Source organism: Chlamydotis macqueenii, chromosome 2, assembly GCF_036417535.1.
Source record: "Chlamydotis macqueenii isolate bChlMac1 chromosome 2, bChlMac1.mat, whole genome shotgun sequence".
NCBI lineage: Eukaryota > Metazoa > Chordata > Aves > Otidiformes > Otididae > Chlamydotis > Chlamydotis macqueenii.
In genome coordinates this window covers 74,557,400-74,583,042 of record NC_141557.1, presented here as the reverse complement: position 1 = coordinate 74,583,042, position 25,643 = coordinate 74,557,400, and the positions used below count along the sequence as shown (strand labels likewise).

Genomic DNA, 25,643 nt, shown 5'->3' with positions numbered 1-25,643 from the left:
CTGTTTGCTTTCATCTGCTTTTTAGTACCAACCCATAAGCTACATGCGCCCTTAGATCACCATTAACCATGGAATCACAGAATCATAGAATAGCTTGGGTTGGAAGGGATCTTTAAAAGCCATCTAGTCCAACCTTCCTGCAAGGAGCAGGGACATCTCCAACCAGATCAGGTTGCTCAGAGCCCTGTCCAACCTGGCCTTGGGATGGGGCATCTACCACCTCTCTTGGCAACCTGTTCCAGTGTTCCACCACCTGCGTTGTAAAAAATTTCTTCCTTTTGTCTAATCTAAATCTACACCCTTCTAGTTTAAAACTATTACCCATCATCCTATCACAATAGGCCGTGCTAAAGAGTTTCTCCCCATCTTTCCTCTAAGCCCTCTTTAAGTATTGGCTATGAGAGTAAATCAGTCACTTCTGGAAGTGCTCTAGGATGAAATTCAGTTCTTCAGATTCAACCAATTAGAAAACACAAAGCAAATCAACTTATTCTGTAGTCTCTAATCTGTTCTTTCTCTGTCTAACAGTCAGATCTTTTTTTCCTTTGCTATTGATCTTAATTGTGTCAGCCACTTTTTAGCAAATACTGGTATGTTGTCTTTCAATGTCATCTGTTAGTAGACTTACTCTTCCATTGACTAGTTCACTAACCCCATTTTTACTGTTATTAATATACTGATAGAATGATTTCACTAGCAAGGGTCACTAGAAATAACATTTCATTTTCTGCCTTGGCCTTTCTGATGTTGCTCCTGTGTGCTGTTGAAAATCTGTCATTAGTACTCTGACACAATTTCGACTTCCTGTAGAATTTCCTTCTATGTTTGGAATCAAAGGGACCTAACCAAGTTGATCACTTACTCTGCTTCCTGGCTGTCTTCTGCACCTGGAAAGTTTGCAGTTGCACCTTTAATACCATTTATTTCATGCTACATAATTTTATTTTAAAATTCCCTCTTTTCCTTGGATCAGTCTTCTAGGAAATCTTACCTAACAACCCTCTGGATAACTGAAATCTATCCTCCTGAAATCCCATTTGCTTTTACTGTAGTGTTACCTCTTTCCATTCCCAAGGAAATGCAAATTCTGTCATTTCCCCATCACTGGCACCCAAGTTTCTCTTTGACCACCTCCACTATGTTCCTCTCTTTGTTGGTTTGCAGCCAGCATTCCTTTGTGACAAACCAAACACAGGGCCAGAGGGACCTGACTGTCAGCACCTAGCAAACAGTTAATTGTAATGGGGTAATAAAGAAGTAATTTTATGTACCATTCTTCTGGTTTTGGTCACAACTAATCACAGGATGCTTTATCCCAGGCACACAAGACTGTGCGATAGCTTTTACTCACCTGAAATATGCATGTTAAAAATAACAGCATTAATTCTTACCTTACCACTTAGCCACAAATAAAATGCAAAGGAATATATGAAGACCGTGAATAGCATATATCTAGCCACATATACATGTGTTGTTACAAAAAACCACAGTTCCAGCAATGTTAAGAGTCCCCTCTGGTTCATATCTTGGGTTTCTCTTGTGTTCTGCTACTGATTCCTTCTATGACTGCAGAGGCAACTTGGAAAAGCAACCACTGATATTTTGACCCACCTTCTAAGAGAATAATCCAGAATAGGGTACAGTGAAGTGATTTTTTTTTTAATTTCCCCACTAAAATTTTTTATAACCTACTTCTTTTTCTGCCCTCTGCTATAGCTCTGACTTCACTGACAAGGAACAGACGTTCACTTACCACCTCTTTTCAGTTAATTCTTTGAATAGCTAATGCTTGCTCCATGTGAACTCTTAACAGACACCATACCACTCTGTGACTGCATTGTTCTTTTCCCAAGGTGGTATTTTTTATAGTGTGAGAAATACAGGGTTGTTGTTTTCTTTTCTGATTAGAAGTCTTTTGGACAAGATTTATGTAAAGATTTGGGTGTATATTAGACTATGTTTCTGTAAGGCCAGGAGAAAGAAGAGAACCCCTGTACTATATTTTGATGGCTTTCCAGAGCAGCAGTCTTTGATGTCCTCATTAGTGTTAGTGAGTGGACTAAGTAGTTTCAACAGCGGTACAAACTCTGCATTGTTCAAACTTACTCCCCATGAAGAAAATGTCAGCAATAAAGAGATGAGTCTTGGCACACGTGTCAAGGCCACTGATGGAGATACACAAGTGTGACTGGGTATGTGTAATGCAAGTAGTGGTACTTGTGAAAAGGTCCACCTTCCAGTAGCTACTAATTTCTCTTTCTTTAGGTAGACTTTCAAGGCTTATCACATAACAACTTTTAGTTCAACTCCTGACATCCTCCTGGAAAAGAAGCCAAGTCCAACCAGACACAATTTTATATTTGGGTTTCTCATTCCAGTCAGGCCAAGTGATGTCTTTTTTTTTTTTTTTTTCCAACATATTAATTATTTTGATAGCATTTGTTCTATAAGGTATGTATCACTGCTAGCTTGCTAGAAGCACTGGATATGACGACCCTCATGGGGAAGGTGATGTTAGGGATTCAGACTCCCTGTTTGAGACCTTCTCTAAATTACCCAAAGATGCTTGCCAGCTGTAGCAAAATTACGCTTTTATAGTTCGCGAAACTTCAACCACTGGGCTTCTTCTCAAAGAGCTGCCAACATCAGCCCTAAAGGTCTCATGACTCCTTGTGGATACTGAAATAGTAACGCTGGGTAAAAATGTTTCTAATCAGTTGTGCACAGAGATTTCTCCTTCCAGTTAGGAACCTGTTTCTACCCTCAGGTGTTTTAACTGTATTGGCTCCAGTCCAGTTAACCCTAGCTTACAGCTGAAAGGGACAATTATGTACGCTAACACACTGCTGGGCCTGATGCTTTTTGTACTTATAGCTCTTTATCCCCTTCTGGGAATGAAAAGGGACATTTATTTGGTGTTTTTTACAGAAACAATGCCCATAATTAAGTACCTCCAGTGCTAGCTGGGATACAAAGGAACAATGGTTAATTATTTCCGTGTGCTTGAGGAACATGTTGCACCAAGGGCTGGCTTGCTTGCAGACCACAAGCAGTGAGGTACTACACTGTCACTGCCATGCTCTTTTTTAACAAAACAATATTACTTTTTGAGTCAGGGCTTGGCTTGGATCCCTGGCTGCTCTGCCCAAGCCCTGAGGGCACCCAAATGCCTGGCTGTCCCTGCTCGACCTTGGGCTCCCGCACCCTACCCATGGCCCAGGACCCTATGTCAGCCCCAGGGACCATCAGTCCCTGCTCCAGTGACACTGCTGAAGGTCCAGTCTTCAGTTCCCCACAGCCCTTCCTGTGTGCCTGAGGATACCAAACATAGCTCACCACTGCTGCAAGGCTCCTCTTGACCACACAGAAAATTTAATCAAGGCTGAGAGGACGAGGCCTTGAACATGGGCAGGCTCCTTCCCTTCTGCTGGGCTGGAGAGTGGCCTTTTCAGTGGTTCAGAAGTACAAAGCCCACAGAAAGCTCTTCCAACATCCCCACATTTCCATACCCATGCTGTTCCTGCACTAAGTATGGGAAGGATCAAGATTCATGTGTCTGGTCATGGTGCTGTTCCAGTCTTGAGCAAAAGTTCCAGGTGCAAACCCTTAGTACAGAAACAAATGGTGGCACAGCCTGGATCCTGCTCTTCCATGAGTTTTACTGCAGGGTATCATCGTTTCACTGTAGTGTTGGAGACACATGTGAGAGAGGAACGTGGCACTGGCACTGCCTTTGCCTTTGAAACACCATGCTGTGCAGAGTGCTGTAGAAATCACATCATGACAGCCCCAACAGGAACTGGGTCTCTGCCTTTCAAAGGATGGATCTTTGCCAAGAAATTAGCAAATCAGGCCAATTGCACCCACCCCTTTAAAAGTAAGCAGGCAAGCATTCGCGAAGAGGAAAAGGAGGCTGCAAGTACTTTGTGGGCTGGGCACAGGCCATGAATGCTGAACACAAAGAGCTCCAGCTGGGAACCAGTACTGCCAGGAATTATTTCCCCCTTCTTTGTAATGCTGAGTTGCAGCACTGACGTCTCAACTTATGACGACTGCGTTTGCCACTGAGAAGGTCCTATTGGAAAGAAATATGACAGCCTGTGGGGAGAGGTCTGAAACGCAAGATCTGTCAGATGCACAAGAATGACCTGAGAGGCAAGGAATGCCAAAGTGCTGCATTTTTCCATGCCCTGGCCTTGAGGCTTACTGTCCAGAACCATCCCCTGAATCCTCCTGTTTCTGCTCCACCTGCCAGTCACTGTGTCAGGGCATTGAGGTTGTGGGTCACTTCACGTGCCCTCAAATATTCAAGCCAACAGTTAGAAAAACAATTATGAGACTTCCCTTCCGTTGATCCTCTTGTCATTGCCCACTCTTCACTTTTATTTATTTCGTCATGAGATCTGGTGCTCTTCCTTCTGTGCCTGCTTACTCTCACTCCAGTATCTGCACCTTCTTTCACATTGTGAGGGATCTTCCCTGGACTCTCCCTTTCCTCCTCTGCCACATCCCTTTCAACAGCTCTCCAGCTCTATGAAGTCAATTAATACTATAATTTTCTGACATTACTTTAAAACAGCAAAGTAGAAAAAGAAACTTTTCTACAGTACCTTTTCCCAAGTCCTCTCACTTGCTTGACTATATAAACTAAAGGCTTCTCAGGAAGGAAAGTGTGCTTGGACGCACTATCCATCCTCCGATGGTTCCCTTTCTGCAGCCTCTGAACCAGCCCTGGTGGGGTTCTGAACAATTGCCACATGCCACCATGGACTTCCCAACGACGTAGAGGATCCAAAGTGTTTGGTAGCTGAAGGTAAGCAAAGTGCAATGTATTCTGGCTGGAGTTCTTTGATCACTGGACACTGCTTTGATGGAGTTCATGGCAGCATGATGCAGAAGTTGCTTAAACTATTGGATGTGGGTCATTCAGAAGAGCCTCAGAAAAGGACAAATAACCAGTTGTCCCCTTTGTTGCATTGAGTCATGCAGAGAAAGAGGGCTCTGCTTGGTTCAATGACAACTTCTAGCTCCTGTACAGAACAGGATACAGTGGTATCATGTCAACTTGTACTGCAGTTCTAGTATGGGTGACACTATTAATGAAATTGTCCTAGGGATACCTTTGTCCCACAGTGAATAACAGCAGTGTGTTCAATCAGTAATTTCTACTTCTGAAGCTAAAATCAGGTTACTTCTTTCCTGCAAGCACATCTCACAAAGCTGCCTTTCCAATCAGCAGTGAGGCCACATCCCCATTCAAACATTGGTATCCTCAGGATTGCAATGTATATGGTATTCAAGTGTAACAAAATTTCAGTCTGTGGATGTTCTTCCTCCTTCTCTCTTTCACTTAACACTGAAGATGGTATTTTTTGTAATCTAATACACTTCAGTCTTTTTCACCTATTATTCCTTTCTTCCTTACTCTCGGCAACATTTATTTTCTCTTTAATTTTCCCTCTGTGCTTCCTCCTTGCTCATTTTACATATTTTCCTAGTTTAACCAGTTTGACTTCAATCAGCTGTGCTCTCCATCCTTCCTTCCCTGTGGTACACGTTTTTATCCACCACCACCAAGCAATTTTATTCACATCTGCCCTATCTCCTTCTCCCAGTTCTTGGGGTGGCAGCTGTGAAGTTAATGGCACACATGCTATTCTTTTTATATCCTAAGAGCTTGTCAGTCTGTTTGCTCACTGGGCATAAAACTTTTACTGGACAGCTATGCTCACACAAGCATTTCTTACAGGGATTCAAGGGGGCTGGAGGTGCAGATGTGTCAGTCTGCTGCCTCCTCTTCACACAGGGGCCTTGCCAGTTTTAGAGGCCAGAGTCAGGTCCACACAGACACGTGAAAAAGTGATTACAGTGTGGGCAGACATAGCTTTAAGTTAGGTAGCACATGCAATGGCACAGGCGCTGGAGGCAGCAAGAAGACATCAGTGCAGGTTAGCGCTCAGAATGAAAATTAATCTCAGGGTCCCTGGGCTCTGCTGGTCCAGTTTTCAGCTGCAGTCTCTCATAAATTGCTGTCGACACCAGAGCAACTTAGGTAAAATCTAGTACCTGCACCACAATTGAGCCTTCAGTCTCTTCTGTAAATGTACCTTGGAAGACTTTGGTGACAGAACAGTCTTTGTGCATTAAACCTGGAATGTGCCCCAGTGCATGCCAGGGGCAGACCTAGCAGGATTATGGTAGCTGGCTAATGGAGTCTGCAACTACCACTGCCAGACTTATAAATGGAACAGAAATTTAAACAAGCTAAAGGCTTCTTCTTCTTTTTTTTTTTTTTTCTTTTCCCTTCTTCAGTCAACTGGAACCTGAACTGGGCTACATCCTGTCTGGCTTAATCTGCCTGTTTCTAGTATTAGCATTGACCAAAAATACAAGTGTGAATCCTGCTAAAGCATTCTCAGCACTGTCTGGCTGAGACTCTCCCCTTGCAAAAGTGGCACAGATTGCAGAGGCTTTTGTTCTGAATCCTAGGAGCACACATGCCGAATAGGAAGGAAACCTATTGCTCTGAACAGGGGAAGAGCCCAAGGTGCCCCTCACCTGGGAGTACAATCATAGGACAAGGTGGTCATATAGCTGATGTCATTGATTAATCAGGTGAGTTATGAAAAGTGTGAACCGGCTTCCCCCCTTGGGTGGAGTGCTTTTGGGAATAACAGTCCAGGAAAATGCTATATCTGAAAAATAGTTCTTGTGGAATATTGGACTACTGGGGTAGGAGAAATTCTGTTTGACAAAGTGAACAAAAAAAAAGCCTCTTAGCTACACATGGAGGCCCCAGCAATGGGGGTTTTTCTTCTACCCAAGCTTCAGGACTTGCATTGTTAGCTCTACTCACTGCTTTCTCGAGCAGAACACAGAAGGAAGGCAAGCTGTACTTTGGAGTACATTTAACGGCCTGCCAGCAAAAGCTAGAAATGACAAACTTATCTGGCCACATAAAGGACAATTTTTAATGTTTTAGCTCATGCATTGCTTTATGCAGCTCTGATCTAACAGGAAAGGGAATGATCTATATAAATAAGTAAATAAAGAAAACTTGCTCCAAACTCCCTCTAATCTCAAATCTTTAGTTTTTAAAATAAAAATAAGTTTTGTGCCTTATTCTGATGTAGAGTTCTGAAATGCTCAACAGTTTTATGTCTTTTTATGCCTCCAGTGCCATTTTGAAACGGAGAGAGTAGTATTCATATTCTTTGTGGTGTCTCTCCTCTTTCGAATCTGAGATTGTACAGCCATAAAGCAATCACTAGTGGAGTGAAATCTGCTTGCAGAAGCAGTAGCCAATGTTGCCAACTTTATAAAACCGCATGTGCCTGGGAAAAGGGTTTGGAAACAAGAAGCAGTACAATTGGGATGACAGCTTGCAACTGAGTAACTGTGACATAATACAGTTTCTCCATTCCATCCCAGATTAGGAGGCTGCAACAAGGGGATTTAAACTGAAAGCATGGGGAGCAGCATGCCAAAAAGTGTTCAGGATTTCAGAGTACGGTTCCATTTCAAAGGCAGTATGCTCCCAGACTCCACATACTGTTTATATATTATGGGCTTTCAATGACACCGAGTAATTTTTGACCAGATGCTGTAATAAGCCATAACAATAGTAAAATTATAGCAATATGATTGTCTGCGTAGGCAGAGGTCCCACCCTGGAAGTGTAGGATGAGGAAACTCTGGTGTGACAGCCTTCAGGGATTAACACCGAGACACGGGCAGGCCCCATCTTCCTTGGGCAGGCTGGGGCACTCTCGGGTTTTGTTCTCTGGTGTCTAACGCAACCGGTAGCCCCCGGGGACGGCGACGGGCCCAGGGGCTGCAGAGGCCTAGGATCCCCGGCCGGGGCGTTAACTCGCACTGCTGGAAGCCCCTGGCGCCGCCACCCACTCCTCCACGCCGCAGGGGGCGCTATGGGCTCGCCGTGCTCCCCGCTTCGCTCGTCTCTCCTGGCGCCGCCGCCTCCCCGACACGCGGTCAAGGAAGTCGGCGCCTCCGCTCCTCCGCGGCGGGCAGCCGCGAAGGCCACGCCCCTCCGCCAGCTCTTAACCAATCACCGCACTCGTCTTCAGCCCCGGCGCGTCGATGCTGCCGGGCGGCGAGCCGCGTCTCCTGTCCTATTGAGGGAATGCCGGAGCTCCTGATTGGCTGCGGGGCCGAGCGGGGCGGGGCGAAGCGAGGGAAGGGAGGTGACTAAAGCGGAGCGCGAAGCCGGGCCGCCGGGCGGGTGCGCGTCTGCGCGGGGGCTGGGCCGGCGGCGGCGGGGCTGCACCTGTGGCCGCCGCGGGGCGGGGCGGGAGCGCCGGCGGGCAGCGAGCGAGGGAATGCGGCAGCGGTAGCCCCTGGGTGGCGGCGTCCCATGTGCGAGCCGCGCTCGGGCGGGCAGCGTCCTCCCCTCCGTGTCCGCCCCCAGCGCCGTGAGCCTGCCCCCGGCGGCACCTCCCCCCCCGCTCCTTCCCCCTCCCGCCCCGCCGGGCGATCTCCGCACCTGGGCCGCGCCCGCTGCCGGGAGGATGGCGCAGCCGGCGGCGGAGGAGGCGGCGGCAGCGGCGTGTGCCTGCGCCACGACACCGGGGGACGACGGCGAGGAGATGAACGGCAGGAAGGTGGCTCTCATCACCGGCATCACCGGACAGGTAAGGGTGGCGGGGCTCCCCTCTCTCCCGGGCTTTCTCCGCCTGGGGGGACGGGTCTTGCGGGGCTCCTGGCCGCGGTGGGGGGGATGTGCCCGTGGGCAGCCGTGACTGAGGCCTCGCGTTGGGCTGTGGCGGCGGAGGGGCTGCCGGGCGCGTTTGCAGGCAGCGGCGACCCTCGCCGCCCACCCCCCCCCACCCCCCCGCTCCATCCCACACGGGGACACATCCCCGCGGGCGCGTGCCCAGCCCCTAAAGCCCTTTGTAACGGGGCGGCTGCCCCGGTGCCCGCTTCCCCTCCCGATTTCGTGCCGCCAGCTCTGTAGAAGCTCCCGCGGGCAGCCTGCGGCTGGTTCAGGGCCAGACAGACCGCCCCGGGGGTACCGGGCTTCCCGGGCCTCACCCGTGTGCGGCCAGGGCTTGTTTGCCTGGGGGTGAGAAGTGGTTTTCATTAGGGGTGTGTGACAGGGGGGTGCCTGGCTTTTTTTATCTCAGCTTTGGGCTGTCTTATAGTAACCCTAACCAGGAATTTCTAAGAGATCAGCCAAACCTGTACTGAGACGAGGTGTGAAGTGAGCATCAACGAGGAAGGAGCCATGCATGTAAAAAATAGTACAAGGAGCTGGTGATGTTGGGACTCTTCATCCCGATGGTCTGAAGTGGTGCAGGCAGCAGTGCAGGTATGAGGCAGCCTGCGATCAGGTTTGGTCTGAGCAGGCTTGTCACTCAGGGAGGCTCTTTGACACCTGTCTCTGACATACTGGGCAGCCATGCATTTACAGTGAGTACCTGCTTTATACCCAGACCTGAAGGGATGACAAAAGCATCTCCCCGGGCCACTTGTTTTGTATTCATGTGCGTTCATTGCAGTCTCCAATTTTTTTGGCTGTATTACTCATAGGGATAATGATGCTCTCAGAATCCTGGTGCTTTGAGCAGAAGGTGCAGGAGAAAGGTGACATGGAAAGGAAAATCACAGTTTCCCTTGGAGCAACTTCTGCACTGTGAAAAAGGATGTGCCAGTGGTGAGTTGTAACCTGGTGAGACCTGCAGGAGTGTTGATGTATGCAGTTTGTAGCTTTTGCTGATACAGTCTCAAAAGGCAGTTTGGTTTTTTGGTTGGAGTGTTTGTCCACACAGAGGTCTGCATTGTTGTGTCTTTGCTGGCAAGTGGGTGCTGAATGAAAGCTGTCGTGGGCATACTTAGTCATATTTGAGGAACACCTTACTTTGCAATGTAGATATTGCCCACTGCCTGGAAGAAAACTGCTCTCCTTGCCCATTGCTTGTCTCTTGGAGTGTGCTGAATGACTTCTGCTCAGAGGGTGTATTTTCTGTGATTGATATAACCTGTTAGGTAGGTAACATTACATAGTAAGCATTAATGCTTAGAATCCCAGTTAAACAGCTTTTTTTCCTTTATGGCTTGCATTTAATCACTGCCAGCTTCATTCACAGAACTTCTCTTTCAACTGTGACTTGTCCTGATGTGCTTGCAGATCCACTTGTGAGGTGCTTGTGTGGATTGTTTAAAAAGTCATGAGCACTGTGGAAAAGTACATGTCAAAACAAACATGTTGCTCTTTTACTCTGAGACAACGTTAGTATATATCTATGTATACTAACATCTTTGCTTGATGTTTATTTTTAGCAACAGCACAGTCAGAGCTCACCCAAGAATTACTTTGCTGTGTGGACAGTCTTCCAGTTTGTTGACAGAAGTATGTTTCTCTTCATCAAAGATAGTAAGTTAGAGGCCTGTAGCTATAATACCCTGATTCTTTCAGTACTGTTCTCTGTGTTATTTTTCTCAAATTTCAAAGCAGCTCTTCCATCTTAATTTAACCTTTGTCAGGCATATTATTTAGCATTGGAGTGTATGGAGAACCAGAGCTAGTAAAGGCCTGGGAAACCTGAAAGTTAGCCGGTGAGGTTGCGTGCCTTAGTGACAAGACTGTACCAGCTCTTGGCTTAGGATGAAAGTTTTATGTTGAGGGTGGCCTCTTTTGGGGTCCTGTAGTCCTCCATCATTTTGAGATCTGCCAGTAGTAATCCTTGTTCCTCTTTTCTTAGATGAGCTTTACAGAAAGTCACTGTAGTACTTGTTCTTTGCCCCTCTTTCACACTCTTTCTTTATTTTTATGTAATAGCTTTTGTTTTATTTGTAGAGGCCTCACCCAGAAATGGGAGACCTGGATTCTGTTTCTTATCTGAGAATAGGCAGACTTTCCTGGGAGAAAGTCCTAGTGCCATCTAGTTTTAAACAAAATGTACACATATGGTGAAGTGGAAGCTAGAGCTCAGGCTTTTTCTTTCCCAGGTAGTTACTTTAATTATTGGGCTAATGAGCTGGTCTGTTTCACATTCTTCTTAGGAACTGGTGCTCTTTCAGTGTGGGAGATAAAGGCTAGGATCCCTTTAGACCGAGGAAGGCATAGAACAAAATCGGGTGGTAAGCTCCCCTTATTTAAACTCAGCCGCTTTTGCTACAGGAAATTTCTTTCAAAAGTGAATTGTCACAGTTGCATTGTCTAAGGAGCCTGCTTTTGTTTGCATGTGGTCGGTGTACTCAAGAGTATTTGCTGAACTAAAGCCCTGTACTGCCTGGCTCCTGGAACAAGGGTAGGTGGGAGATAAGTATAACTGGGCTGTGACAATTTTAGGCAAATGTAGAGGAGTGTTTTTGTCTTTAAGAGTACTCTTGGACCAAGCAAGGTGCTGCTTGAACTGTAGCAGCTCTTCCTGAGTTGTGACAATGCTGCAGGAAGTGTTTAATCATAGTGTTGAAATTGGACAACTCTTTTTATTTTTCAGAACTTCTGCATAGCCATGAACATCTTGATTGTCCACCTTTTCCATTGACAAAATATGGGATTTTGTTTCTGCTGTGATGGAGAAAGAGTAGTGCTCATGTTGGCCTATATTTTGACAATCATAGAATTATAGAATGATTTGAGTTGGAAGGGACCTTTAAAGGTCATCTAGTTCAGCCCCAGTAGAACAATGGGGCAATTGACTGATGATGCAGCTTTTAACTGAAAGTATAGCATGGAGATATGGCATAGCTGTAACTTCTGATTTATGGATGTGTAATAGGATTCATAAGACTTCACAGGATACCAGAAGAGGATGGGCTGCGTCTGCACAAGTTCTGTGTATAGTGAGTGACTGGAGGCTTGTGCTGTGTGCCAGCTTACTGCACCAGTTAACAAACCAGTTCACGTGGCTTGCTTCTCTTCTAGATACAAGATGTTAAAAGGACAAGTCTCTGTGAGGGTGAATGTGTTACTGATAGGAAGTTGATTTTGTGACCTTTGGCCAAGTAACAGGAGGAGTTTGCAATATGGACGGTGAAGCCACAAAGAAAAACAAATTCCATAACTGTATGGTCAGGACTCAAATAGCATTCTGACTGCAAGGGCTGGACCTTAGTCTCTCTGAAATCAAAGCAGATAAATGAACCTCTGCAAATTCTGCATTTACCTGTAGGGTTAGAGTTAAATCGGTATCATTCTACCACTTGGATTACTGATAAGAGACTCTAAGCATGTAGCTAGTGGCATTGCATACTCCTCTTGCAGTACTGAGATTTCCCTTATCTCCCTTCTCACACCACAGCAGTGGGACGACTCACACTTCACTGGTTTGCTAAAATGACTTTCAGAGTGAGGCGGTTGCTGTGGTTGGATGGAGAAAACATTTCTCAAGTGTCACGTAGGTATTGGCCCGCTGGTAGGCTACTTATGAGTAATGTATAGTGCTTTTTTCTTCATTTAAGGAAAAGCATTTTAAATGAAATAGGCCTGTTGTGTGTATTAAAATGAAAATATTTTTTTACAAAACTAGAATGTGACTCTTGTTGGGAGAGTGTTTTCACAATGCAAAATAGATGTGCTGGACTTCTCAAACTTTGATACTCTGAAGAATTACTTAGTAAAAATGAGAGTTTTGAATCAAATACCAGTATAACTACCAAATTTAATTCTAGATATGCAGGTAGGTCTTGTCTCTTGCTTGGGGAAGCTTCTAAAGCAGTACTTTGACAGCATTGTTTCCTAGGCACTGTGACTAAATGTCTGTTAAAGTTGTATTTAAATATCTTTCTGGAAAGTCTGATTGTACTGCAATCAATCTGATTGTCTTTCTATATGCTGACACTTGTAAGAGTACTTAGATATTTGACTTCTTGGAGAAATACCAAGAAATACTCTGAGTCTAACTACAAGGTAATAAGTTGTTGTTTCTATTTTTGCCCTCAGTCACTGGATTATGAGCAGTGAATAATGCCTGTCTTCTCTGGTGCTGTCCTGCTTTACTTGGAGAGACAGGTAAGAGTTTGCAGTCCAAGATCATTCAACAGGCTCTTAACAAAGCTCAGTTTTGAATGAAGCAATACACTAGAACTCGAGTGTCAGTACATAGCCAGAGGCTAGTGCAAACTGTAGATGAAGAAAGCAGTTGTGTTTCAGCCTCGAACTCTTGCAGCAGCAGTACTAGCACCAGCTTCTGCTCCCTTGCCTGCAGTTCTGTGAAATTCAACTGCCATTTGGCAAAACTTAAGGTAGCAGCCTCAGAAGTTTCAACTAAACCTTAAGATAGTGTCAATACAACGGGTGAGTGTGCAGGCAGAAATGCAAGAACATCATCTTTAATTATTTGATTTAGGTAGAATGTGGGGTTTGCCTCTCTCTTTCTGGTATCAGAAGTTCAGTCAGTTGCTTACGGGCTTTGATATTCTTGTAACACACTAAACCCCTATACATGTGTACTGCAAGTTTTAGGCAGGTGTTACAGTTCATAGTTTGAGAAAGGCTAACTGTATCATGAGGTGGGGAAAGATAATGAGAAAGCAAGATTTTATGTTGTAAGTTGCCTTTTTTGAAAAAAAAATCTGGCTGCGGAGATTGAAACCAAGCAAGACAGACTCGGTGGGGCAAACTACCAGTAATAAGAGAACATGACTCATTGCTTAGTATTTAAAAAAAAATGTAATGAATAGCAGATATGGAGTGTGGCTATAAAACTTTTTGATACTCTGTGGCTAAAAGAACTTTGTTTCTTGGAGAAGAGTTGTAAAGGAAGTTAAACAACTTCTCTAGAAAGCTTCTCTTAAGTATTGTGACCAAGTGGTGAGATGGGAATCTTTGTCACTGGGGAGTATATGTATACCTGGAAGGCAGATGTAGAGAAACATTGTAGCCAGTTGTACCAGAAAGAGGACACCGGTTTTCAAGGTGAAGGATAAAATCCAAAGGATTGCTTTTCTGCATAGAAATGGGAGAATAGTTTTTGCTGAAACTGGCTAAAGCTAAATATTAGCATTGCTACCTTTTCATTAAAACAAATATTGTCTTGGTTTCTGGCTGAAGCTAAATATTAGTATTGCTGCCTTTTAATTTAAACAAATATTGGCTTGGTTGAAACCAGGTCTTTGTTTCAGTTGCTGTCTTTGAGTAACCAAGAGTTGTCTTGAGTGAGAATTTCAGATGTGTTGTACATCTTGATCTTAGTTTGAGGCTGCAGAGATGGAGGAACACTAATTTGGGCACAAACTAAAATACAAGAAACTTCATTTAAACTTGAGAGGGTTTTTTTTGGGTTGTTTTGTTTTAAATGATCAGTGTGGTCAAGCACTGGAACAGATTGCCCAGAAAAGTTGTGGAGTCTGTCCCTGGGAGTACTAAAAACCAACCTGACCTGGCCCTGAGCAACCTGCTCTAGTTAATCCTGACTTGAGCAAGGATCTTGGACTAGGTGATCCACAGAGGTCCCTTCCAACAAACTTGCATGATTCTGTGAGTCCTCCACAGCATCAGAAGTTGAACACCTGCAATTTGTGATAAGATGGCAATTGCAGGCACAAATACAGGCTGGGCAGAGAATGGATCGAGACCAGCCCTGAGGAGAAGGACTTGGGAGTGCTGGTGGACAAGAAGCTCAACATGAGCAGGCAATGATGCGAACCGTATCCTGGGTTGCATCAAGAGGAGCGTGGCCAGCAGGTCGAGGGAGGTGAGTCTCCCCTTCTACTCTGCCCTGGTGAGACCCCCCCTGGAGTACTGTGTCCATGTCTGGAGCCCCCAACATAAGAAGGATATGGACCAGTTGGAGAAGGTCCAGAGGAGGGCCACGAAGATGACAAGAGGGCTGGAGCACCTTTCCTATGAGGACAGGCCGAGAGAGTTGGGGCTGTTCAGCCTGGAGAAGAGGAGGCTCTGGGGACACCTGATAGCAGTCTTCCAGTACCTCAAGGGGGCCTACAAGAAAGATAGGGATAGGCTGTTCAGTAGGGCCTGTTGTGATAGGACGAGGGGTAATGGTTTTAAAATAGAGGGAGGTAGATTTAGATTGGAAATTAGGAAAAAAATTTTTACAATGCCAGTTGTAGAACACTGGAACAGGTTGCCCAGAGAGGTGGTGGAGGCCCCATCCCTGGAAACGTTCAAGGCCAGGCTGGATGAGGCTCTGAGCAACCTGATCTAGTTGGGGATGTCCCTGCTCCTTGCAGGGGGGTTGGACTAGATGACCTTTGAAGGTCCCTTCCAACTCTAACCATTCTATGATTCTGTGATTCTAAGTGGCTTGTTGAAAACTGCAGCACTTTAATAGAAGCTGTGGCATGCAACCTAACCTTGCCTAAAATAAAATTACAGGTCTTTCTCTTTACAGGATATAAATAAGAAGTGTTGCTATTGAGTTTCACCCAAAACTCTTGAGAAAAAGGTATTTTATTGAGAAGTAGTATAACAAACACTGAAATGGGAGAGTAGAATATCGTCTGAAAACAGAGATCCTGTATGTTGAAAGGTGCCTGAATTTTTATTGTCTTGGCTTTCCCTTTGAAGGGAGGAGGGTTACCACATAGTCTAATTCAGCTAATGCATTGACTTATTAACAAAGGAATTATATTTGTACTAATTATATTAGGAAAATCTGTTTTTATGCTGAGAGTGGTAGAACACTGGAACAGATTGCCAAGAGAGGTGGTGGATGCCCTATCCCTGGAAACATCCAAGGCCTCATCGTCCAAGGTTGCTCAGGGCCCGCCGTTGGATCTCATCAGGTCCCATGGACTTGTGCACCTTTAAGTTCCTCAGATGATCCCGAACCTGCTCTTCCAGTACAGTGGGCGGTTCTTCATCCTCGCAGTCCCTGCTTGCGCCTTCTACAGCTTCAGTGGCAGGACAAGAGCCCTTATCGGTGAAGACTGAGGCAAAAAAGTCATTGAGTACCTCAGCCTTCTCCACATCCTGGGTAACCAGGACACCAGTTCCCTTCCAGAGGGCGCCTAACATTTTCCTTGGACTTTCTTTTGTCCCCTACATACCCATAGAAGCTTTTCTTTTTGCTTTTTATATCCCTGGCCAGATTCAGTTTCGTCAGGGCTTTAGCCTTCCTCCTGCAGGGGGGTTGGACCAGAAGACCTTTAAAGGTCCCTTCTAATTCTATCTGTTCTATAATTCTGTAAGTACATGGTCCAATGCTTCACACTTTCATCTGTGTTTTGTACTCTACAACAATATGTGCAGACTGACAGGGCTTTGGTCTTCTCCAAGAACTGGGAGTCCAGCACATGGGCTACTCTCTGTGCCTGCCTGGAGGAGCCCAGCTTTATTCCATTGCCTTTCAGAATAGTGCAATTAGTGGTGGTGCTTGCACATAAGTAGAGCTAGAAGATATTAGTGGTGAAAATTATGGCTAATACAGGATTAGTTCATGTGTGTCTTGATGTATTAATTTCCCTTTTTTCTTTCCATCTTTGCACAGCTCTGCTCAGTGTTTGTGACTGCCAGTGAAGTCTATTCTCTAGTTGCATACCAGAGAGGGAAGTTCTGGTAGCCTGGCTCAGGTAGCAGATGTTAACTCAAGGACAAGTGCAGGCAATCTGATTCCTTGTGTTTGAACAGGATATGTACAGGATGTGGACTGAAAAACATTGTGAACAGCAAGTGAATTATAAGGTACTGTATACTGTGATGTGTGCCTGCTGTGAAAGTAGATAAAATACTGAAAGTGTTCCAGGAAAGATAAAATGATAAAGTTCATGTTAATGGTGCTAAGATATGAAACAGAAGCAAATTTGGGTTTGGGAAGCTGGCTTCCTTTGAGGAACCTTTCTCATGAAAGTTTCTGATGCTGTGAACAGGCATAGAGGGGGCTGTTGCCACTGCTGCCCAGACTGACAAGGAGAACGGCAGCATGCTGCTTACTTAGTCTTGAGTGTTCTTGGCTTGTGGGTTTTTAAATTTAATGAAGGTTGGTGACTGTAAGTGTAGACAGAACCTGTATTTTTCTCTTTTCTAAGTCTTGTAAGAGTTGAAGCATCCTCTTCTGTATGTACCTACAGTCAATACAAACTGAAGAGAGAACTCCTGTGAAAATCTTTTTCCTGTTACTTCAGCCTCTCCCGCTAAGTTTTGGTGTTTTTTTTCTCCTCTGATTGTCTCTTTCAGATCCTTTTGGCTGTTGAGCTTTCTGCACAAGGGACTCAGTTTCTTAAAAAATAGGTAGCTATGCAGATGGACAAGGAAAATGGAGTACTTAAACCTGCTGATGGCCTGTGTGAAGAACAAATGAAAGGTTGCCACTCTTGATTCCTGTAATTCAAGGAAGCTGAATAAGATTTTTCAGTTGTGATACTGATATTTATCCTAGTGGTGCTTCCTGTTGCCCACACCTTATTTCTATGAAAAAATACTGAAACTGAGTTTCTTTGCACTTACCTACACTTTCATTTAGTCTGGAAGGCAGGAAGTACTTTCTCTTGACAATTTTTAGCAACTTTATCCCAGCTTCTTCAGACTTTTGGGTCTTGGAGTAGAGTCTTTATTAAGTATCTGTTCTTACAAACTTGTCAGCTCTGGTTCTCTTCATACGTTGTTGAAGCACAACTCAGGCTTATTTTAGAAAGCATGGTTTTCTTGAAGCACTAAGTGAACAACAACACAAGAGCAAGTCAGCAGTGTGGTAGATGTCTAATTTCCTCTCTCACAGGTGTGTGCTCTCTTGCTCTAAATCTGTTCTTGCTGCTTTGGTTGCTTTTTAGCCAAATGACCAAAATAAAAAAATTTTTCGTAATATTTTTGTCACCTCTTGCTTCTTATGATTTCACTGATTGTTTTTTCAGGACCTCAGCTAAGTAATTCCATTGGATCATGTGTATATGAACTGGGAGATGCAATTATGTCCAAAATTTTCAATTAAGCAAAGCTATAGGAGGTGAGGTGGAAGAGTGGAATTCTCTCCAGTCCCCTCTAAGTGTTACTGGAAAGTCCCTATAGCTTATTCCATTTCTAGAGTCTGCACAGACTTCACAATCTAAATCAATAATGAAGCTTTTGTAAAGCCGGCTAAACAAGTTGATGTAAACTAGCTTATCTGTTGTGACCTGTTAATTTTACATGTGTCATTAAGCAACTGAACTTCCTCATATGCCCTGTAAATTTTGCAACAATTTTTCTTTTAATTTACCCACAAATACACACAAAATAGTATGCCTAAGGCAGACTTCCTTCAAGTGTATGTCTTGTTAAAGTGTCTTTTTTTTTTTTTTTTTTAATGGGAAACATGAATTTTGCTCTATAACTCAAAAATGTCATCTGACAGTAAGCAAATTAAGTCTAAGGACATGTCTGACTTTATGAGCTGGTTGCAGTTAGTTCAGTGGTAGGAACCATTGAAGAGTATTTGATACTGTACCCTGAGACAACTCTGTTGCATTGAATAATGGTACAGCTTGCATTGTGCAGTCAAACTGGTTAGTTAGGAATTGAGAATATCACAACACCTGTGTAGTGATGCTTAGCTAAGTACAGTGATCCAACAAGTGTGTCAGCCACAAAAATGTACCTGCCTTGAGTGTAGGATGCCACAGACCTTAGCTTTCTGCGAAGAGTTTCCAAGTAGATAAACTAACTTGTGCTTGAACACCTTTGAAGTAACAAAAAGAAAATAGGCTTGCTCTGGAAAAATCTAACTATCAAATACAGTAAGATACAGTCAAATTTTATGAAAAACTTCTGCTGGGCTTTGCCTTAGCTGTCATTTGACCCATTTATTGCTGCTTAGAAATTCTTCTCAAAGGAGAATTCCTACAGCCTGTGGTGAAATCCAGTGTAGAAGCAAAGAATTTGACATGCTGAATGTCTAGTTCAGTGCTTTTGCTGTAATGAGAAGATACCTTGTCTCTGCATATCTGTCACCTGCATAGCTATCAAATATGTGCCTCTTGACTTTTTTCCTTATCCAAGTTCCTGAGGAGATTATTTTCTTTGAATGTGTTTTGTATATCACATAAAAATCTCTAAAACTCTGCCTTCAAGGATAGCACTGAAGCACGTGGGAATAAATATGCTGTCAGGTCTACTCTAACTGTTCTTGTGTTTTCTTACGCATTTTTGAGGTAGCTGTCACAGTACTGCAATGGAAGCCTTAAACCACCCAAAAACCTCCAATCTCCCCCAAAAACAACTTCTCCATCCCCCAAATCAAAAAGCAACCTCCTCTCCCGAAATCAGAAAACACATATCAACTTCAGAAGAGTAGACAATTCTCTTATTTGTATCCTGTGATACACTGTGATACACTTCTGCACTCATGTCAGAAGTACTTGAATGTATTTACCGTTTTGTGAATGGAAAGAAGCCTTTCTCAAGGCATGTATCTATGTCTAGAAGGAAAGAAGACCCAAAGTCAGGCAGGGAGTGTGTCTGACCGTTCCTCTGTGTACCCTGTTTTGATTTTTATGCTTCTAGTTTGATAGGCTGCAGTCCCTTCTCCAGTGCTACTGTAGTCCCTACCTGTACACTTCTGTTGGTGCTGTTCTGAAACTAGGGAACAACATCTCATTGTTTAGGCTACTACTTGTCAAGTTGCAGGTATGCTGTCATGTGGTGTCATTATTTTTTTTTTTTTTTTTTGCTTCTTTCCCTAATGTTTGTTTGATGCCTGCAGGATCTCTTTAGGTGAATTAGCAATGGCTGGCTTCATCAGTGATAACTGATGGTGCCCTGTAGCCGCCTCTTGACTCTCTCTTTTAGAAAGACGAAGAACAGCCACTCATATCTTTGGCTGCTGGTTGGTGTCCTTGCCTTCTTTAGCGCTGACATTACTCTCTAAAAGCATAAACATTACTATGGAGCAGGTTTGTTTTTGAAATGCTGAAATTTTTGGCTATGCTTTCTGGATTTCATACAACTAAATAATTGTGGTTTTCATGTCAGTGTAACTTTTCCCATGATTACACAGCAGTAGTCCATCAACGTATTCCTGCCAAAATTTAGCATGCTGTTTGCCTCTGAAATTAAAATACCATTAAAATCTTACAAGATGGACAGTATAAAAGGGATATAAAGCTCTTCAGACCTGCATGCAAGATATTATATTCTTCTAGGTGGCTTTGAGGTATCTGTGAATGCTTAAGAAGACACAGCCCAGAAGCTTCTTTGCTGGTGCTGATTTGACTCTTACTGATAAAGAGCTGCTCTGCTGAAGCCCACAGCCTCTTTGCTCACAAGTTTTTGGGTTTTCTCCTCAATGTTTGCAGTGATACTGGAAGCTGTTTTGGAATGCTGGCTGGCCTTTGAACAGCAGCAGCGGCTCTGTGGTTGTAGGTCTGCAGGCTCAGTAGCATACATCATTTTTTTTTTGAAGGTGAAATAAAGTTGGAGAATTCTTCCTGAAGATGTGAGGGCAAGGAGGGAATAAAAAGTAAGAGTTAAACTTCAGTCTATGCCTTTCCCAGCCCATTTTAGGGAAACAGTCGTACTCGCAGCTCATCTGAGACTGAAAACTTGTAACTGTTTTTACATCATGTATTTGATTTCTTAAAATTCTGAAGGTCACCTGATATGCATTAAATGTTCCTATGTTCTTATTGCAGCCCTTTATAGTTGAATATATAGTGCAATGTTTTAGTCCTTATTCTGCATTTTAAAATAAGAATTTTTGCTAATTTGAGTTCATCGTTACTCGAGAGGGAAATAGGAGTCTTAATACTGACAGTGTCTCCAGAATGACACTTGCTGCGTTTCTGTTGGTAATATCCTTGTACTTTCATACTCTTGCAGTTATGCTGGATCACTATTTAGTCACGGTATAAAAGCTACCTTTATGGAAATGCATTATTATGCTGCAATTTTTTATTTATGAGGTGCAGGTAGAATTTAAAATCATTACATTCTCTGTTGCTTTTCTTGTTTAGCAAGTATGAGAGATGGACTTGCTTAAAATTGGAAAGTAACTTAGAGGGGGAAATACTGACAGTGCAATTCAGCTGTCACACACAAACTGTCAGTTTTACTCGTATCCCAGGATCTGACATCTGTCTGTTATCTTGACCAATTAAAGTGAAGTGTAGCACAGACTTGTCTTAAAGTTCTGGTTGCTCTTGATTTGCCTACTAAAGTTCCTTAAGCAATAATGCTGTATTGATTTTGATAAATTGTATGAAGTGTAAAATGGTGGTTTAAATTATTGCTGATGCATAAATATTTTTAGTTAACATGATGGCGTGCAAAGCAGGAAATATGAGAGAGCAGACATGCATTTGAAATGCACAACTTCCCCATCATGTAATGTTGTAATGAATACTTTGGTGAACACAACTTAGTCTTGACACTGATTAAGTAGGCTGCGTTTCTCTTGCAAATACTTGGTGTGACTTCAACATGTGATTGGTGAACTTTAATTAATTGAAACAATTTAATTTCCTTTGTACGAGGCTGGGTTACTGGTGGTTGATTCTGTCATCTCAGGTGGGAACCCTCTTGCTTAAGTGTGTCTACACCTGAACAAGTTGTCTAGGCAGCTGTTTTGGTGAGTGAGAACCCTCTAGCTGATGAAGTTGAGAAAGCAGGCTCATTTGGGCAAATGCAGGTATCTGCCTTAGGGTGAGAAGACTGGTGCTACAAATTGCATAGCTATATGGATGTCTGCTGTGCTGACTGTGAAGGGTGCTTAGGGTGGCTGTCTGATGGGGCTTATGCTTGTGTTGTCCTGAGTACCACTTTATCTTGAAGTAAGGAAGCATTTATTTTATCTAGACTATGCTATAGGATAAGCAAAGGTAACAGAATTTGATTACTTGTGTTGTTTCTACTTCCTAGTAAGAAGAGCTTATTGTGCAGAAGACATGTGTATCTGCAATTAAAAAAAAAAAGACTGAGTGCTTTTTACAGGTAACGTTCCTGTGAGACTGCTGCTTTGGAATTGATCTGAGGAGGAACGGTGCTCCTAAATCACTACCTGCCTCCTGAGCACCCTCCGCACACCACCGCAGCTATGTTGTCACTGCTGTCGTCTCAATCCCCAACCCTCTACTCTTTCTGTGTGAGGGACTGAGTGGCGCCTTTGATTTACAACTTGCTTGGCCTTAGTGATGTGCGTTGCGTTGCTCTCTATCACGTGTGTCCTGTGACTTTGATGTTAAACCATACTTCCAGCCAAAAATGTAATGGTTTTACTTTCAAAACTCTCTGGAGAGTTCAGGTATTTTTGTCTATTGGTTCACTGAAACTGTGGCATTTCTATGTAAGCTAATGACTGTCCATGTTCCACTCGTAAAATCTCCCTATAATTACTTACAAATGTTGGCACCTACTGTATGGCCTGTGTGTGTTGAAGGACAGGATGGGGCCAGTTTATAGCCCTGGATGGTAGGAAAAGGGAAAGGGTGGCCAAGTAATCAATTAAAGATAGATTCTTTCGAAGGAAGTACAAGCCCACATTCCTAATGAAGGTCTGAAATCTTGTGAGCGATTCAATGTGCTGAGTGAAATAATGTCACCAGTTTGATCCTGACCAGTTCTTGACTTTTCAGTGGGGGTGGTTTTTTTTTTTTTTTTTTCTTTTCAAGTGCTTTCACTTAGAATTTCAGCATACGAGAATGGCATTGGCTGGTTATCAAATAAAAAAACAACCCAACAAACCACAAACCAACCCTCTCAAGGCTTAAAAGATTACTCTTAACAATTCAGATGGGTTTTTTCCGCTTTACTTTAACACTTTCTGTGTTTGTGTTTGGTTTTCCCTCTGGCATGTTTGGGACTGAGGGAAAGGTGGAGGAGGAGAGGGTTTATAAATCTACGGAATTTGTCAGGTGTGTTGCCTTTAAGTCTTTCCAGTTCCACATGTTCTTCTGATTATCTTAATGAGGAGACTTCATTTTCATGTGAGATAAGGGGAAAATATGTAGGAAAGGTCAGGAGGAAAAAGCTACTCTTATTTCTGTCTTTACAGTAGGACCCTACTACATTTGGCATTACATATGTAGAAGAAACACAGCTCTGGTACGTATATTTATGTTAGTGTGTAGGAAATCAGATTGTTAAAATTCAGCGCTTAGTTGAATTATATTACTAAGTATTACAACTAAGAGACATTACAGCTTTTCCACACTGAGGCAGTCAAGAGTGCTAGCCTTCTAAGCTGGTTTGTAATGATTAAACGTAATAGCTATATAAAATAAAATCCGAGACATGCCTGATGCATTGAAGCACCCTGGAAATAAGTTCTTTTGGATTTTGGTTACATTTTGTTTGTGGTTTGATTCTGGTTTTTATTTAAAACATGATGCTCTTTTCTAGCAGAATCTCTTCAGTAGTATATGGCTAACACATTTAACTGAAATGCTGCATTTTTCCTGCTTATTTGGGACAGACATGGGTCCCGTGTCAGCATAAGTGGGGTGTTTAATTTTGTACAATCTAATCACTCACTGCTTATTATTCGGTTACAGATTTCCTTGCCTGAAGAATTTCAAATGGTGCCTTTTCAAACATAAATCTGTTAATGCTGTTCTGTGTTTAAGCAAATGGTGGCCAAGTTACAAAGATCTATAGCAATGAGCTGTGTATTAGCACGCAGTTTCTGTGGTATACCTCTAATTCTTGAAGAATGTATGCCAAAATAGAAAAATCACACATTCTTACTTCTCTGTTCTTACACTCTACCAAGTTTCTGTCTTGCAGTATTTACCAAACTGTCTTTTAAGGTGTAGTCCTGTTTCGCTATGAACATATCCAAAAATGACTTGCAAATTCTGTATCTTACTATTTGGAGATTATGTATTAAGACATAGTTGACTCTTGCCTTTTAACCAGTGAAAACAGAAACCGTGCTCCCTATGGACGCAGGTGCAATATGCTTGCTTCTACTGAAGGCGGTTTTTACAGCTGGGTGTTAAAGTCATGAAAATCAAACTGCTGACACAGCCTTAATCACAGTGCCACAAGTAGCACTTCTTTGTTTTTGTATGACAGTTTCATTGGTACTATTAATAGCTGGCTCCTTACAGGTGTTCGTGTATAATAACTCTTATAAGACAACACTTGGTAAGTTTTCAAATGAATCACATTAATTCCAGGATTAATTTTTGCAGAGAGACCTTTTTGACTCTCTTTCCTTTTGAGGTTTTTGGCCATAAAAATCCATATGTTGAAAACATTCATTGCTTTTAATTCTTCAAGTGCAGCTTTGTGTTAGCGGGGAAAGCAGAAAGAGAAACTGGCTTGCCTGTGATAGTGGGCAGCCTCACTTGGTCTGCTGTTTCCATTGTCAGTCTCCTCAGGAAAACCACTGGTATCTCTCTCTTTTACTGGTCTGCCATTGCTGCTTGGCTGGCAGGATGGCGCAGGAGGTGTAGCTGCAGCATTACCTGCTTTGAGGGAAAAGCAGATGCAGCAGGACTGTGGAGGAAAATCTGTAAGCTTCTGTTTCAGACACCAGCAAGGAAAGCTGAATATGATAGTAAAGGCTTTCCTCAGCTGCTGCTGGGTGTATACATGGACGTCTCATGCTTTTAGCAGAGTGGATGATGGCAGGCAGCGTTCTCCTTGCAGGGCTTTCTGTTGCTCCCACTTGGGTCTGGTGTATGTGGTGGAATTAGGAGGACAAAGAAGTGACTGTGTACGAAATGTGGATCTGGAACAGCTTAGGTGGCTCAAGTCACTCCTCAGACAGCTTGGTGAAACACTCTCTATAGACTGAACTGTAAAACCTGTTGTTCTCCCTTACGGTTGTCGTTCAGCCCCATTTTAAAGCAGCTGAGCATTGGCGCGTTGCCTCTACCAGGTAGTGCTGGTTAATGCAATAATACACCGGGATGTAATTATCTCACCCTCTGGAGAAACTGAACTGAGAGGAACTTGTTTCAGAAGCAAGCAAGTTTCTGTGTGTGGGTCCTGGCATCTATAAAGCAAACAAGTCTTTGTTTAACTGCAGTTATAGCTGGTTTGGGACTGCTGTTGAAACATGGCTAGCAGACATGGTACTGTACCAATACGCTTATCTTTCTCCCCAGTCTGTACTTGAGCCTGTTGACATCTGAAAAATGCATGTGAGGTTTATTTGCAAATGATAATGCTTTAACATGGATTTCAAAGATGCATCAGATACTGTAGCATACGTGTGTGTACAGTTGCACCTTTAAACAGTTTAGGTAATGAAGTATTTGATCCAAATTTAGCAGAAGGTTGTTATTAGGCTTTTAAGAGATTTTGTAGGAGGTGTGGCTTAATTAGCATGGAGACCAGCCTTGCAGAACTAACACTCCTAGCATACTGCTATCTTTGTTAATGTATTTAGCCACACTTAGTTCATTAATTACATGGAAAAAAAGGCTGAGTAATCCAGTGGAAAATGATGTTGGGGAGGTGGAGAGGGAACCAGAGAGCGAGGAGGAGAAATCATAAAGGTAAAGTTTCTGGTTCAGCTTGTTCCAGGTTGCTTCTGTCAAGCCCAGCAAAACCAAAATTCTTTGCGGGTGAGACAGACTATGCCAGAGTACATCTAGAGGTGGAGATGGAGAGAAAGATTATTTATGTTTAATGGTGGAGGTTGCTATTAAATTAAGAGCTAGGAAAAGGATGAGGACTCCTAAAAACTGATCCAGCTGAAAACTTTCTTTGAGCGTTTTTTGATTGGTCTTCCACTGTGGTTGACCTGCCTGGCCACACGGGTACTAGTGCTGGGGAAAATGGCAGGAATATATAGCTG

General features: G+C 43.3%; 1 protein-coding gene across 4 annotated transcripts in view; it reads left to right on the top strand.

Annotated features, from left to right (window-relative positions):
- The first annotated feature begins 8,280 nt into the window (after window positions 1-8,280).
- The window catches only part of GMDS (GDP-mannose 4,6-dehydratase), a 431,792-nt gene continuing 414,429 nt past the window's right edge, over window positions 8,281-25,643 (top strand). The window contains exons 1-2 of one of the 4 annotated variants that reach the window (XM_086740290.1): window positions 9,594-9,673; window positions 10,300-10,393. In XM_086740290.1, coding sequence (XP_086596416.1) covers window positions 9,663-9,673; window positions 10,300-10,393 — 105 coding nt within the window. In that variant the 5' untranslated portion in view covers window positions 9,594-9,662. Of the gene's footprint in view, window positions 8,652-9,593; window positions 9,674-10,299; window positions 10,394-25,643 lie in introns of those variants that run through there. The other 3 variants (XM_086740291.1, XM_086740292.1, XM_086740289.1) reach the window with 3 other exon arrangements.